Source organism: Denticeps clupeoides, chromosome 6 (genome assembly GCF_900700375.1).
Source record: "Denticeps clupeoides chromosome 6, fDenClu1.1, whole genome shotgun sequence".
NCBI lineage: Eukaryota > Metazoa > Chordata > Actinopteri > Clupeiformes > Denticipitidae > Denticeps > Denticeps clupeoides.
Genome location: NC_041712.1, coordinates 6,106,139 through 6,122,458, shown reverse-complemented (window position 1 = coordinate 6,122,458; position 16,320 = coordinate 6,106,139). Strand labels below are relative to the sequence as shown.

The window sequence follows — 16,320 nt, the reverse complement described above, 5'->3', positions numbered from 1 at the left end:
GGGCAGCAATGGCCTAGCAGGCCTGCCAAGGTGCCACTGAGTAAAGCATCGTCCCCACACACTGCTCCCTGGGCGCCTGTCATGGCTGCCCACTGCCCTCTACGGTGATGGGTTAAAATCATAATCACTTCACTTTTTCACTTGTTGAGAATGGATAAGTATTTGCAAAGTAACTTTAGTGACATCTGTAGTGCATCTGTACCAGCAGCACATCAGCGCTAAACAGATGCTGCTGATCAGGTTTTGTGTGTCAGGTTTTTTTGTAGAAAACTGTATCTCACGTGGCTGGTGAAACAATCTGCTAGAAACACAATTAAAACAACCTTGTTTTAGGGAAAAGGATCTTTACGAATAAAACACAGCCTTGTGAGGGGGTTGTGTGAAATGTATAGTGTAAATCCTTATGTTGTGAACACTACCTAGAGTAACAGTACTCAGTACACTGCAAATAACAGCATTGTGTGGTTTATGAGGTTTAAGGTATGATGCAGGCAGAATAGATCATATTAATTCGTTCTTCAATAAGAAAACACAGAAGTTAAATAGCTTAAAAGTATTTAAGGGATGCATTGCAAAAAAATTCAACAATATCCAGATTCTCCAGCACATGACTTCCCAGAAACCTCAATGCTTTAAAAATGGTCTTTATAGAAGGCGTTTAAGACGTTTTCCCAATGTGGCTCTTATGCCGGTGCATTACAATCAGGTGTATAAGTAACTCCTGTCAGGGAGTGATTTACACCCCTCATGTTCTCAGTCAATATGTGCCAACACTAATAAACGTCAGCTTTCCTGCCCGGCTCTGACCAATAAGCCCTCTGCAGGCGCAGTGAGTCCGAAGCCTTGCAAAGAGGAGAGAAGACAAGTATTCCTCTGTATTAACAGCCTTACAAGGCCGCTGTGATGTGAAGCCTGGCGGCTACATGTTAGCGATCAGGCTGAGACACAAGCTAATGATGTTAATCAGGACCCATGCTGCCTGACTGTCGTCACGATAATTTACTGTAAATAACCTGGGCTGTGAATAAATGTCAGTGGCATCGCAGTACTTCACTCTATTGTTCCTTTTATGTCTGTTTTGATGTGTCCTCTGCGCCAATGTCTCGGACTAATGAATGCATTTTATTTTCATGAGGTCTTACACCCAGGGCTCTGCATGTACGCACATGCACACACACACGCACACACACACACATAAACATTCACAGTGCTCCTGAAGTACTTGAGCCAAACCTGTCAGCTCCAATCTGCACACATCGTCTCGGATGTTCATCTCCATGCCGACATAAAGATGACAGTAAAATTAGCTGCAGATCCTTGAATAATTGCTCTTATTACGTTTGTGGCTGTAGAAATTTTTTATATATGCACACCAGACACAATATCTTGTCTTTAGGACAATTTAACCAAATATAAAATTACCAAAAACAAATAATGGAGTAACACCTGATAATGTAATAGAATGCCTTCATCAATGAGGGTTTCATAATCTCTATACTAAATGTTCACATTAACAGGAGGTTATTAAGGTAACATTATTTTTGCAGAACCCAGAAATGTAATAATTTATTGCAGTAACAAACCAATGTTCATACAACATTTTTTTATTGTATTATTGGTGCATAGTTTATTTAATTAATACATTATAGTGTTCAGTCTCTGTAGTCTGGTTCAGTGTGCAAATCTGAGGCTTCCTGTGCTTTAAGAGACTTAAGAGCGCTCCTTGCAGAGGCTCAGGACCCTGTAATCCGGCCATGACCTCCCCCTCCGTTCGTCCCGCTTGACCCACAGAGCATCTCGCAGAGCATGTGGACAGGGTGTCTTAATCTCTGTCCCTTCTCCTCGCTGCGGAGTTCCCCCGGCGCTGAGCTCAGAGCCTTCCAGTCCCATGTTCTGTATCACTGTGACTGTATCACTGGTATGTGGCCGTGAGGTCATCATCGTTGCCGCAGCGTCAACCACACTTCGGTTCTGTTGGCCTTTGTTATGTGGGAGATGACTCCAGGGGACCTTTTGACACCCGCCGTCTCTTTCTTGACGTGCAACCCCCTCGATTTCCAGCATGAGTCTGTATTTGCAGAAGAATTGGCCAGGAGTTCCTGAAGGGACGTTCTGTTTAATGCAGCCTCGCCGAGGCGCAGAGAGGGCTCTCCATACTGAAGTGAGCCGGAATCCCACTTGAGCTCTGCAAAGTGGTGAGCTTTTAAGGGTCGTTAGTGACAAGTGACGGTTTGTCTTGGTCTCCTGGGATGCTCAGGCACTCATTCGCTTACCTGAAAGGTGTTTTAACTTGGGACACCTCTTCCCAGGAGAAGCTTTGGCCGATTTACATAAAATACATTATTTTATGTTATTATGTCGAGATTCCAACCTTCTAGCTCCTAGCACTTCGAGGGGCTTTCTCTGTTTTTCCAAACCACAAATATAAGCAGAACCCACCACAGAGGTGGGGACACATTCAGGAGAGATGAACTCTGCAGGACACTGATGTTTAATGTTACATGAGAGAATCGATTCATGAAAATCGATCACAGAACTGATCAAATGTCACCTGCCAAAGCCTGGAAGAGAGACGTGATCTACTGAGACAACTGAGAATCTCAGAAAGAACGTGGCAGTTCCATCTTCTACAGTTATCTAACCGAAGGGGACTCTCGAGTCCAACATCAGAAGTTGTGTTTACTGTACCCCTAAAAAAAAAAAACAGGGTTTTGTTGTTTCCTAAATGGGAAATCTTCAAGCTCAATATAGCTCCACCTTGATCCCTTAATTAGCTTTGTTGTGTTGCATTTGCTTGGATAATCCTTCCCTCCGGCTGTTGCGTCTCACTCGCTCAAATTTTTATGCCTTGTGTTCAATCAGGGAGCGTTATGACATAATAGACGTGGCTCCCGTTCTCGTCCCGCCAGCTTTGTTTGTGGGGAACAATGGTGCACGTGGTGCAAATGTGGTAGCCTCCTGCTGAATTGGATGAGAACGGACCGTCAGGTCCTGTACAAACCATGAAATCATATGTACGTTCAGAGAAAAAAATACTAATAAACCCGCCCGTGCTCTTTGGCTGTGATGGTGTCTGTTTTTGAGCTTTGTCACACGCCTGCATCATATGTTCTGGTGTCGTAGCATGGCCGGGCGGATTAATGCCACAGATGTTATCCATGCACCCAATAGGATTATGGGAGTTATTGTAATCAGCAGCGTGTCAACAGCCCGTCAGCCGGGCGCATTCGATGCGGCCTGCGCCGCATGTCCATGCTGCCGGGCGCCTTTTTATTGCTCAGGGGCCCTCGGGGCTGTTGGGGGCCTGCAGGTGTTGCGTGCGCAGCGCCACCTGTTACCATGGGCTAATGAGTGCATTGTCATCGTCGATTACAGTCGTGTCACATGGTCATCTCCATTGCATTGTGTGCGTTTTTTTTTTATCCGCAGCTGTCCGGACTGTGTTAGTCGGAGTGCATGAATAGCACGATGTGTTGCCTTGAGACTCTGTGGTTGGACGGCTGTAGGGCAGCGGGACTATGACTGAATTTACTGCTCATGGTTTGTTGACTTAAAGTCCTAGACTGGTTCCTGATCCGGGGGTCTCTGCTGAAAATGTGAAATTAAGTGTCATTAATAAATCAATAATAAAATGCATTTCCAATAGTGATAAAAATGAAATGTGAAACTGACATAATAATATAAAGGGAAAAAGAGACATCATAATTTTTTAATGACTGAATTTACGGGCCCATGAGTGCATTTATTGGATGATTGAAATGTGAATATTGTGATTTAGGGGGTAACTGTCTTCTCTTCCTCCAGCAGGTCCATACCCGCATGGCTCTTCATCCATCCACTGCCACCGCTGCCGGGAGGCCTGTAAGGGCGAGGTGGTGCGTGTGCAGAACGTCCACTTCCACGTCAAGTGCTTCACCTGCCAACGTAGGCACCTCTTCAGTACTTCCTGTCTTTTTAAATCGCATACTCTGCACAAGAAGCCACATTTTATAATTTCCGGCCTGTCTGCAGTGGATGTGATGAAAGTCTGTGACCCACAAGTCAAAACAGAGACATGTCAACTGGATGAACTCCAGAGCCTGGAGGCAAGGCTCAGTCAAGCTCCCCCAGCAGATATTTTCCTTCCATCCGCGTAAATGAGGGAATTTTTCCATCCAAGGCAGAGCGTGCGCATTAATGCAGGGTTTATGTCTCTGGTACCTGGAAATGGCCTTGTGCATTTAGCACCTAGATGGTTTGGCGTATAATAGGCCGCCTGGCCACTTACCCTCTTTTGTCTGCGTCTAAACCGCCAGGGCTCACGTGGCCTTGTTTATTATGCAAGCTGTTGCTGTGGTAACAATGTTAAGGGGCAACCTGCCTTGGATGGTGGTTACACTCAGCCAGCAGCAGCCAATAGGAGTGCTGTCCTCCAGGCCTGAAGTGCGGTAATAGGTGGGCTCTTTCTCGCCGTCTCCATCACCCCCCCCCCTCTTATATTTCTCTCATTACATCTCTATCTCAACTCACACTGTTCCTTCTTCTCAGCCCCTTCTGCCCCCAGCAGCCTGTGCTTTTTTCTTCACTGCACAGAGAATGAAATTGGGGAGAAGGAACTGTGTTTTCTGCTCAGCGCCTTGTATTCCCACACACAGTTTTTTTTGAGTTGTTAATGAAGCCAAATTCTACGTATTGAGATTGATGGGCTTTGCTTATTTCTGTTTTCTCCCAGAGGAGCTCAGCAGAGCTTATTAGTATTATGAGACGACTAGGGGTTGAGCAGAACTCGTTGGGAAAGGCAGAGCTGTAGAGTTTACAGTGGAGCACTGAGCGAGTGAGAAGGTCAAGACACACTGCTGACCTGCCCTGCTTGTTCTGCTGGGCCTTTTGGAACAGATTATGCACACACACACAAATGTGCGCACACACACACACACACACAAACATTCACACTTGAGCATCTCAGCATACCAACACCCAGAGGATTGTTTTAAGGCGGTCCTGAGTAGGGCCTGTGATATGGCAAAAAAATTGATCACGGTATACTTTCCCATATCGGCCTATTAGATTTTTTCAATCTATTTTTGTTCACAATTTTTTTTTTATATTGCCAGACTCAAACCAAAGACACTAAAAGACACTTTATTAACATATAAAACCATGACTATCACTGCCCACCTCAGCTCCACACATTCTCTCTCTCTTTTTCTCTCTCTCTCGCGATGCATGCTCTTGCTTTCAGGCTCTAGTTTCCGGAATATTCCATTCAATTTGCAGACATCAGGGAGCTGCTATCAATATGCAGGAGACTTGGGGGTTTTGGCGGCTGTGTGTCTCCAGCTAAAAGTAAAATGCCCAAAGCTGATAACCGAGATCGAGCTAAATTTTATTGCAATCATTGATTGAGATCCTATAATCGACAAGGCCAAGAGACTAAGTACGAGTACAGAATGTGTCACGTCCCTGTCTAGGGGTCAGGAGACGCGACATCAAACGAGGGGAATATGTGCAGTGGGAAGACACAAACACCAAACCCAAGTGAAATATTGTGCTTTTATTTACAGTGAGCGGTGAATAACAAACCAAACCTAAAGTGCTAAAGACAACAACAACCACAACACAATTCACAGGAGGACAACACACCCTGAAAGGAGAGACAAAACAACTACACAACAAAGCCACAACTAACCACACTAATCACTAACACACAACAAAAGGCTTATCCAACTACAATCCAAAACTAATACAATCCAAAACTCCAACCAACTCTCGCTTCCTCCTCCTCCGGCTCCACAACAATGAGCCTTGAATGGTGGCTGGAAGGGTCCTTAAGTAGTTCTCTGTCCTGTGCGCTGATTGGCTGCCAGTTGACGAGGGAATTGGTGGGTGGAGCTATAAATCCAAATCTCCTCCCCCAGCAGACAGCCTAAAAGAGAACACGCACAAAACAGAGCACCCCAAGCCATTCTACGGCCTAAAGTACGTAACAAATGCTCATTGACTCTTCAATAGTACTAGTACTGATCAATCATGAGAACTGCTACCTTGGTCACAAAAATGCTGAGATTTATTTATTTTTATTCATTTATTTTTGTTTGGACTCTTTAATTGTGCCAATATCTGAACACAAAATAATGAAATCTCACTGGGTTCCAAAGTAAAGTATAAGACTGTCAAGCCATGGAGAGATGAGAATTGTAATTGTAAGGGGAGGTTTAATAAACAAGAAAGAAAAGGGCACGATGGCCAGAACACAAAATACAAACTGAAATGAAAACATGCAGCATAACAGCGAGAACCAAAACACTCCCACACTTCCACAATGACCCTGTATGCTGCCCAGAGTCTAACATATCCAGGGTTCTAATCAGCACACTGAATGGGCAGCATCTGCGTATGATTAGAACCCATGCATGTGTTTGATTTGATGCTAGGAGCACCTAGGCATCGCAAAACACAAAAAATTACTTTTCAGAAAGGATTTGGCAGTGCTTTCATCTGTCAAATACTCGAGCCACACTTCCATAGAGTTAAAGTGCCACACAGCTGACATTTTACCTTTGGACAATTTTAGAAAGTTTAGAATGAACTAAACTTAGCTCAGATATAACTTCCCCTGGTACTTGTACCATATGTACAAAAGCACATGGGCCTGGTATCAGGCCAAAACTTTGTTATTATGTTTTTGTGAGCACATACACTAAGCTAATTATTCTTTTGTAAAATATTTATTATACATTTGCCTACACTACCTAAACGTAGTGTCAGTACCTAGACTGACACTAGACCTTCTCTGAGGACTTCTCCAATAGAACAGCAATATGTCCCTATTTCTCTAAATATCAGTTTTTCCTATATGTTTGAGGACATTTGTCTCCCACTAAGATATAAATACAACACATGCACACCTACACACACACGTGTGTTGGTTTCCCTGTGGGATGCAGGTGCGGCAGTCTGAGTCAGGGCTGTGCTGAAGGTGCCTGGGCTGATTCAGATGTGCTTGTCCTGTTCTTCTCATGTCCTTGGGCAGCCCCTTCCAAAAATACCTGCGCTGTGCAGCGTGAGCTGTCCCCCGTCACAGCCCGGCCTCCATGGCTTTCTCCTCCTCTCACACACTGGCTGAGGACATGTTCTTCATCAGGTTGACGTCATGGCAGCATTTGAGTCAATGGATCTCTGACTTTCTTTCTTCCTGCTCACATACGGACGCTCACGATTCAACATAAATCATGCCAGTGGTGGCCTAGTGGTTAAGGAATCCCGGTCGCCAAGGTGCCACTGAGCAAAGCACCATCCACACACACTGCTGCCTGGGCTCCTGTCATGGCTGCCCACTGCACACCAAGGTTGCTGGTTAAATGCAGAGGACACATTTTATTGTGTCACCGTGTGCTGTGCTGCAGTGTTTCACAATGACAATCACTTCACTTCTTTTAAAAGAATATTGCTGGGGCTTGGTACGGTTGTTTCTGTCATGATCATGCCGCTGGGGCACAGCGAGGTGGGGCCTGCGTCTCTGCCAAGACACTGATAAAAGAATTCCTGTCGGAGGGCTCCAGCCAGCCACGCGTGAAATCGATTTGCCCCTCCTAAACAAAAACGCCATTGATGAGTCACGTGGCAGCCCCAAACATGTGAGGCTCCCCATTATAGAGGAAACACTGGAGAGCCCACTAGAGTAGAACGAGTCGCCCCCCCCGAAGCGTTGCCCCCGACAACTGAGCGGACGCTCGGTGACAGGTAAACCCACTAAATAGTTCATTTCTTCTGATCTGAATCTCTTTAGAAAAAAAAGAGCTTGTAAACTTTCAGTAAAAGATCAAAGTGATGCTAAATAATGGATTGCATCTTTTCATTGGTGGCAAGAGTAAGAAAGAGAAGATTCTCTGGATTGTTTTTTTTTTTTTAAAGATTTTAGACCTTTGAGATTTTTCAAAATTAAGACATAAATAAAAACAGACCCAATAAAATATTTAACTGGTTACCTCAAAATAATTTCTAGTATGTGTTTTGAATTTTTGGGTATGAGATCTGAATTAGTCGAACCGCCAACATTTTCTAGTTGCGTGTGGGAGGGGGGCTTTTTCAGGTACACACATTAGCTAAATCAGGAATAGCCTAATGAGGGGGTAAAATATGTTCATACATTTTTTTAATCAAATGAAACAAAATTTAAATTTGTCAGTAATCCACCGGTTGCTATGCACTGCACAAATTGCAGTGCAAATGGAAATGACTCACAAATAGTTCACCAAAATATTGCAATTGACCCTAGTGGCTTACTGTAGTACAAGTAATATGATTCTCTTAACATTGACAAAGGCTAAAAATAAAATAATAATGTATTACTTAAGATAAAATACATATAATATTGTATTTTAGACGGGCATCTGGCCCTCACAGTGTCTGGCATGTTGACTTGGCATGTTGGAAAAATTGAATTTAATCAGACTAAAGAGTGCATGTGTTAAAACAGCTCCAGAGATAAAGCATGGAGGCTCATTTGTGTCCCATATTGTCTGTCTCACATGAGTTCAAGTTCAAGTGAGCTTTATTGTCATTTCAGCTACATACGTGTTAGACAGTAGACAGTGAAACAAAACAACGTTTCTCCGGAACCTGGTGCTACATGTGACATTTAAGCAAACATGAGAAAAACATGGCAGGCCCTCCAACTGCCTTTTTAATGCATTATAATGATTTTAGTTCCGCTGGAGCGGAATCATTCTGTTATAAAATCCCTATTAAATATTTTATGAGTTGGACCATTTCATGATGTAAGCCTGGCAGTCTCTGCTGCCTCTTGTCACGGCATTTAGCGTTTCAGTGTTTGTTCCCCATAGCATAGAAGCCGGCACAAAGAACCACACAGAGCATGGAAAAACAAGCCCAGCATTTTCAAACTATTTATGTAACAGTCAAGCATAAATTATTGTTATAACTATGATAACAATATAGCAATATAGGCAGCGTTTCACTTCAGCATAAGATAGTTATAGTTTTGCCTATAGACTTCACACAAAAAAAATAATCTGCTGGTCTCTTCACTGGAGTCTGCCAGTGGTCTGTGCGCTTGATTCTGTGTCTCGGAGAAAACAAACGGAAGCAGTGGCAGACGGTGGCATCGTACGACCGATACTGAAATATGTGGTTATAGTGGTATATTGGTGCTACAGTGGCCCGGTACCCTAACTAGGACAGCCTAACTAATGTGAATTTAACACTGTCTGTGCTTAACAGGGGGACTGTGTGATAAAGTGGACTTAAAAGAAGTGTCTGGGACTTTAACAGAAGGCCCGAGAAAACAGATGTGTTTTCAGTTTAGATTTCAACACTGAGACTGTGTCTGAGTCCTGAACACTGACCAACAAGCCGTTCCACAACTGCGAAGCTCTATAGGAGAAGGATTTGCTCCCAGCTGTGACCTTTACTTTAGGTACCAGTAGTGACCCCGCATGGCGGGTCGTAAATAACTAGGTTCTCACTCAGGTACTGCGGGGCGAGACCATTTACAGCTTTATAGGTCAAAAGTAGGATTTTGTACTCAGTGCAGTGATTGTAAGACTGGGGTGATGTGGTCAAATTTCCTAGTTCTAGTTTGAACTCTGGCTGCAGCATTCTGAACTAGCTGAACTAGCACCTACTAGAGCATCCAGACAGTAATGCATTGCAGTAATCTAACCTTGATGTAATAAAAGCATGGACCCACTTTTCTGCATTGTGCATTGAGATGATGTTTCTTATTCTTGCAATATTTCAAAGGTGAAAGAATGCTATCCTAGTGATATTATCTACATGTGAATCAAATGAGATACCTGCATCAATGAGGACACCTAGATCCTTTACTTCAGTACTTGGTGAGATAGAAAGTCTATCCAGTGTTATAATGTAGTCAGACAGCTTACTCCACTTTGAAAGATCAACACAATGCATGCCTGTTACAAAAACAAAGCCGTCTTTGATGATTGGAACTTCAGCAAATGTCCTCCAGGCTTTGGGCGAGCCCACTACATTCTCTGTGATAAAACAATGGGACTAAGATATCTGCAGATTTGGAGCTGCTGTAAAGTCCCACAAATTCACACCTCTTCAAATGTGAGCGCTGTGAGTAAGAGAGTCTGCAGGGCAGACTCCTTCACTGTCTGTACCTGGGGCATTGGGTAAAATCACAATCATGGGGCTTGTTTGGTAAATCAGTCCACCCAGGATTTCACAAATTGTTGGGTTGATTTTTGCTTTTTAAATGACAGATTCTCAATAAATTTGTCAAAATTTGCAATATATTTTGTGTTTTTTTTTCCCTTGGTAAAGCCCATCGAAGGTCTAAAAAGGCTTAGTAAGATACTAAATGAAAATGAGTGAGAATCACACATGTGGACTCAATTTTCTCATGTTTCACACAAATAGTTATTTTAATGACTTTACTTTATGAATTTGGCGGCTTCCTCCATCAATAGGCATCCAGGATTTCCATGACATGATGATTGTTTAGGCTACTCGAAATCCCAGACCATTCTAGAAAACCAGACAGACACAAATGGAAAAGAGCCTAGATTAAATTTTTTTATCTATTTATCTTGTTAGAACTCCATGCTTAGAGTGCAGTGCTGCCCGTAAAAATAATGCCCGTATCAAGAAAACACTTACTGCTGTCCCAGTGGTAGTTTGTGATTACTGTTTGATTTAATGATTGATTGAGAGGTATTTAATAGCTATACATTTTTAAACAATGTACATGATTCTCCATTCCTGTCCACTTTTGTATTTCAGGAAGTTTACAACACATGATGCAGTTCTTCTCAGACTGATCAATGAAAGTCATGAAATGTGTGATGTAGTTTCTTCAGCTGCACAAAGGGTCTGCTTTTCTAATTAGAATTTAGATTAGTTCTGACCTGTCCGTTCTGAACGGACCTTCTGAATACACCCGCTAGGCCACCACCACAGTGAACCAACCGATGAGCCGACAACTAAGGCTGGGTCTCCTGTTTTATTTTGTTCACTTGTTAAACTGGGAAGAAAGGAGGGTGGTTAAGTTGTTATCGTCTTTCTGTCTGTGGGATTATCCTGTGAGAGTCCCACTGGCTCCTTCCTGCCATAATGCCTGTGGACCCTGGGGTAATGGCTCTGAACCAGCTTTTAATTGCTATGTGCCCGCGTTCTCTCTTTCTCTCTTTTTCCTTTTCCAGCTCCCGTCCTTTTTTCCTTTCGAGGACTGGGAATTGCTCTGCACTACACTACAGGCAGATTTGCTGCACATCTTTGAGACTTCTGATAGTGACATGACAAGGTCTCAAGGCAATTTTACACTATTGCATGGAGTTCTGTCAGAAAAGCAACATTTTATTTCAAGAGCAGTGAGTTTCATAGAGAACATGTTAAAAAAAAAAGCTCAATCAAAAAAAAATTGGTAAAGTGCGAAATATATATTTTTAAATAAGTTCTATTGAAGAGCTGTGGAAACTGTGTTGTACCGATGTTTTCAAGTGATAATGAATCAGATGCACGATTTAATCAAATGAACAGATATGTGTTAGATATGGCTATTGGTAGGTAGCGATTGGTAGCAACCTGAGGGTGTGAGTTCGAATCCAGGATTCAGCTTTGTGTGTGTGTGTGTGTGTGTGCACAAGGTTTACATTGGAGAAACTCTAGAAACTAACATTCAGATTTTAAAAAGCACATCTGTCTGAATCTGTCTCAACTGTGCTGATTTAGCAGTTTTATGATATATATATATATTGATATATAGACTATAGTGATATAATTGGTTTGTAGTTGAGTTCCTGCAGTTACATTTATGTTCTAACTATTCCTGAAAAATCCAGAATAAGTAATTGATAGTTTGCTGTCACTAGTTGAATAGTGCTATTAGTCATACAGTGTTCATAATTGTGGTTATGTGGTGTTACAATATAAACTATGAGACAGGGGTTTCACCTGCGTTGTGCTGTGGGACCTATGTTGCCACAGGTATTCTGAAGCAATCCCAGTCTAAATTGTTCCAGCATGTTTCTCTGTCGCCTTTGTTGTTTTCCATGTTTTCTTTTCGTTTCCCTGCTGTGTGTATCAGCAGTTTCCTCTGCATGTGCAGCTGGATGGATGTGGACTGTTTGTTTGTGTAGCACGCCTTTTTTCACTTCCCCCTATTTTGTTCTGCGGGAGAGTGTTGGCGTTGCTCTCTGAGCTTGTGTTTTTACACATCACAACAAGAGACTGCTGAAATATTTCCGATTTCTCTGTTTAATGTTGGTTCTGTATTTGTGCAGTGCATACAGTTGTGGTCTTTTGCCTGTTGGTGTAGTCACTGTGTCACACATTCTGTCGGTGAAAACATGGGTGTGGACTGTGACTGGAAAAATATTGTGCAGTGTGCCACTCCCACACAGGGTGATGTAGGAGTCATTCAGCAGATGGATCTGTCCTCAGGTTCTCTGAAAATGTTTCATAGACTAAACAGAGACCATTGGGCACACTGTCATTAACAGACCATTTGGGTCCCAGACCTGGAGGGCTCTTGACTCTCAGCATTGTCTGACAGGTGGGAGGTGACCACTCCTGCTCGTCTCTCACGAGTGTCCCTATGTCAGCCTGATGGCGACCTCAGCAGGTGAGGGTCATAGTAACCCTCAGAAGAACACACAGAAGAAGTCTGCCCCTGTTTTGAGGACTAGTTTAGACATCTTGTTAGTCTGATTATGACCTGAGGAGTCACGCCCGGCTTGGTGAGGTACAAAGGGTAAAACAGACAAAATGAGAAAATTAGTGTGTGGTGGGGGGTTGCGCCTGGTAGGGGTTTAAAAAGGACAAAGAAGGTTGATTCTCCTGTTGCCATGGCAACCTCATATTTTCTTAACGCCAAGGCAGACTCAGACTCGGAGTAAAGGCTGCCCTTCACATTTGAAGATCTGTCCCCAGGACGGGTCAGAATAATCCGGATGTTTACGGATCAGCATGGCCCACACAACTGAGGATTAGGGCAACGTTGTCCCGTCTGTTTTCACTTTTCGCAGCGTGAGAGCATGGACTGAATTAAACTGTTACGTGCCTGATGAGACAAAAACGGCGACTAATTTTCTCCACCCACTCACTGGACACTTTTATGTCACCCCACTAATGTGATAAGCCTCTAATCTCAAGATCTCATTCTACTTAATGGAACACTCCTGTTTTAACCGCAAATGACTTTCCAGCCCTCTCTCTTGCAGGAGGGAGGGTTTCCGGCAAATGGGATGCTAATTTCAGAAGCCATCAGGCTGCTTTTCTCTCACTTTTTATGGCACATCCAAGAGGTCAATGGATCAGTGTCGTAGTCGTAATTCTTGTGACAGGTTATGGAGGACTCATGTCTGGGTCTGCTAAGTATGGACCTTCCCGGGAAACACACTCTGTGCTGGGGTCAGCAAGGGAAAAAAAGTTTGACTGAATGCAAGGACCCTGCACATGTTTACTAATGTCACAAGTATATCTTCAGGATTTGCAGAAGTAAAGAGATGGAAACAAGAAGTGATTGCTTGCTTTGGAGATACAAAACACCTTTTTGTTGATGTCTTATTACATCTGAAGCTACGTTTTTTTAATGAGATGGTTCAGTCGTATATCAGAACCTCTAGCTCATGGTCCTCAACTCAAAGGATTGAAAGGTTTTGGAAATTGTCCTCATTACTGGAATGTGAACACAATGGGGTCCACAGCATTTGGTGATTACAGCATTAGTGATACATTTGAACATCAAGCCTCATGCCCATAGCTTGGCCAGACGTAACTCATCCATGTACAACATTCATATAATTCAACCTGAAAAACACCCCACACAATGTGTCCCACCTTCCCTACATTGTGCAAAATTATCTGGAGCTCTGAGCTTTGTCCATGGATATCAGTGGTGATGGCTGGAGGTGGTGGTAATTTCAGCTTGTGAGTTGGACACAGGTACAGTTCTGTACATTTGGTATGTGCAGTACGGTTTACTTGGAGGGCAGTGGTGGCCCTCCAAGTGGTTAAGGAAACGGCCCTGTAAACAGAAGGTTGGCATTCTGACCATCCGAAGAAGGATTGAATCCTGACCTGTCATGGCTACCCACTGCGACCCATGGTGATGGTTAAATACAGAGGACACATTTCATTGTGTGCTGTGCATCACAATCACTTCACTTTCTTTTATTTTGCAAAAGAGATACAGTTGTGGTTGCTTTTTTTTTTCCAAAAGCAGACGGCATCATTTCTGGGTCAAAGCCCAGAGATCAAACTGTGGAGCATGCACAAAGCTAATATTCCATTTCTAAATGTTGGAGTGGCTTGTCTACCGGTTGATATCAAGAGTTATATCAGAATCACATGGATTTAGTCAGACTAACATGTTAGTCCATGAGATGTGCAACCTGAAAACCAACATGCTCATATCTTGGTGTCACTTTTTGATAGACACCATGTACACTTCCTGCTTTAGTCTTTTAGGTTAATTGCAAATTTTCCAATGGGGTTCATGCAAGCTTTATAACCAATCTGATGCACCGTGGCTAATTGACACGGGTGACCCGCATGACCCAAGAAAGCGCGACCTTGTTCGGCCGGGATGCAGTTGAGTAAGATCAGAGGGAGCATGGAATTCTCCTTGCTATGCCCGACACATACACACACTTACACCCAACTAGCGAAAATAGGCCCAGGCCCACAGGGAGTCACCACATCTTGACAAAATTAGTCATGGTGCTCACGCACCCAGTGGCATTTGTATCATTTATGGGGAGAAAGGTCGAGCTGGCATTTCTCCCACGGTGACAAGAAGGGAATAATGCAGCAGGCAGTGTGAGTACTGCGACAGCAGCGCTGCGGTCTGAGCTGACGTAGCAGAACTCAACTGCGTGCAACCACTACCCAAAACAGCAAAGTTCTCAATTACAGCCAGTCCAGGATGGAGCTCAGATCTTTACTTGCGTTGTCCCGCATATAATCCCCCAAATTACAGGGTTCTTTTGACCCTTTTTATGGTATATGTCTACCATAAGTGTCATTTACTGCTAGTGGAGGCTGTTTGCAGACCTCTTCTGATTTGATAATACTATGATTTCTCAGATTGAATCAGAGCTGGAAAAATCCTAAAGTTTTTACTCATTATGCACTGAAATCTGAACTTTTTTTTTTTTTGATGTACTTTATACATCAAAAGTTGGACACACTGTGGCGGTTTTGGAGATGGCATGAACTGACTCTGGCAGGGCATTCCAGCTCTGTGACTCGGGAATTTGTGAAGCCGTGCGAATATTGTATCCCTGAACCATGCCGACGTGACAGGACACTGAGATGGAGCCATTTTGAAGAATCTAATTCAGCATATTATTATTATTTTATGTATGTTTCATGAATCTGTTTTTTGTATCTTTTTACCTTCACGGCTGATTTGTTCACTACTGTCTTGATAAGAAAATGTTCAGCATAAACCTTTGACTGTTGGAAAACATCCCTGTTGTCAAACTTAAGACGAGTGTGAAATGCCGCCATCACAGCAAAAGCTCCCTTCTTTGGAGAGACTCAAAATGCAAAAGACTGATTTTGCAGCACAATGGTGTGTATTCATGTCTGACAATTTGATGGCTGTTAGTGCTGCTATTCTTGACATATCTTAATTCATATTTTGTCAGTCAGAGTGTGATGCCGCGAGCGCTGCTGCAGCATCACCGTGTCCCCATGCGGGGCCACAGGTCAGTAGCGGCAGTTGAATCTGTAATGGATGTGGTGGGCCCGCTGGAGAGGAGTTGTGCTGGACACTGGGACATCTTGGTAATATGTGACTATGCTACCCGCTATCCAGAGGCTTTCCCATTGCGTCGTGTGAAGTCGAGGCAGGTGACACAATTGTTTGATACAGCAGCTTTCCAGAGAGGCAGTGTCTCTGGAAATGATTACTGATCATGGTACTAATTTTACTTCCCAGTTAATAAAGCAGGCGTATTCCCTACTGGGGGTTCGGGGCATTCAGACCACGCCTAACCACCCACAGACAGATGGCCTGGTGGAGCGATTTAACCAGATCTTGAAGGCTATGCTGCGGAGGTTTGTGAGCAACATCAGAGCTGATTTGGACCAATGGCTTCCCTACCTTCTGTTTGCTTATTAGGGGCACCCCAAGCCTCCTCAGGCTTCTCACTGTCTGAGCTGTTGTACGGACGTCAGGTGAGGGGACCCTTGGACATGTTAAAGGCATAGCTGGGTTTAGCTCACGAACATCAACAGCGGGCCCAATCAAGCCAGAAGGCCAAAAGGAGTGGGTGGACCGAGATGAGTCCGCAAGGGGTCTATTGTGGGCTCGGACTGTGGAGGATGAGGAAGAGCTGCAGG

General features: G+C 43.6%; 1 protein-coding gene across 11 annotated transcripts in view; it reads left to right on the top strand.

Annotated features, from left to right (window-relative positions):
• Positions 1–16,320, top strand: part of ablim3 (actin binding LIM protein family, member 3) — a 70,860-nt gene that overhangs the window by 7,216 nt on the left and 47,324 nt on the right. For 9 of the 11 annotated variants that reach the window (XM_028984425.1, XM_028984424.1, XM_028984423.1 and 6 more), the window contains exon 2: positions 3,805–3,924. The exons of 1 other annotated variant lie outside the window; for it this stretch is intronic. In XM_028984425.1, the coding sequence (XP_028840258.1) occupies positions 3,805–3,924 (120 nt within the window). The remainder of the gene's footprint in view (positions 1–3,804; positions 3,925–16,320) is intronic. One more of the 11 variants, XM_028984418.1, reaches the window with a different exon arrangement.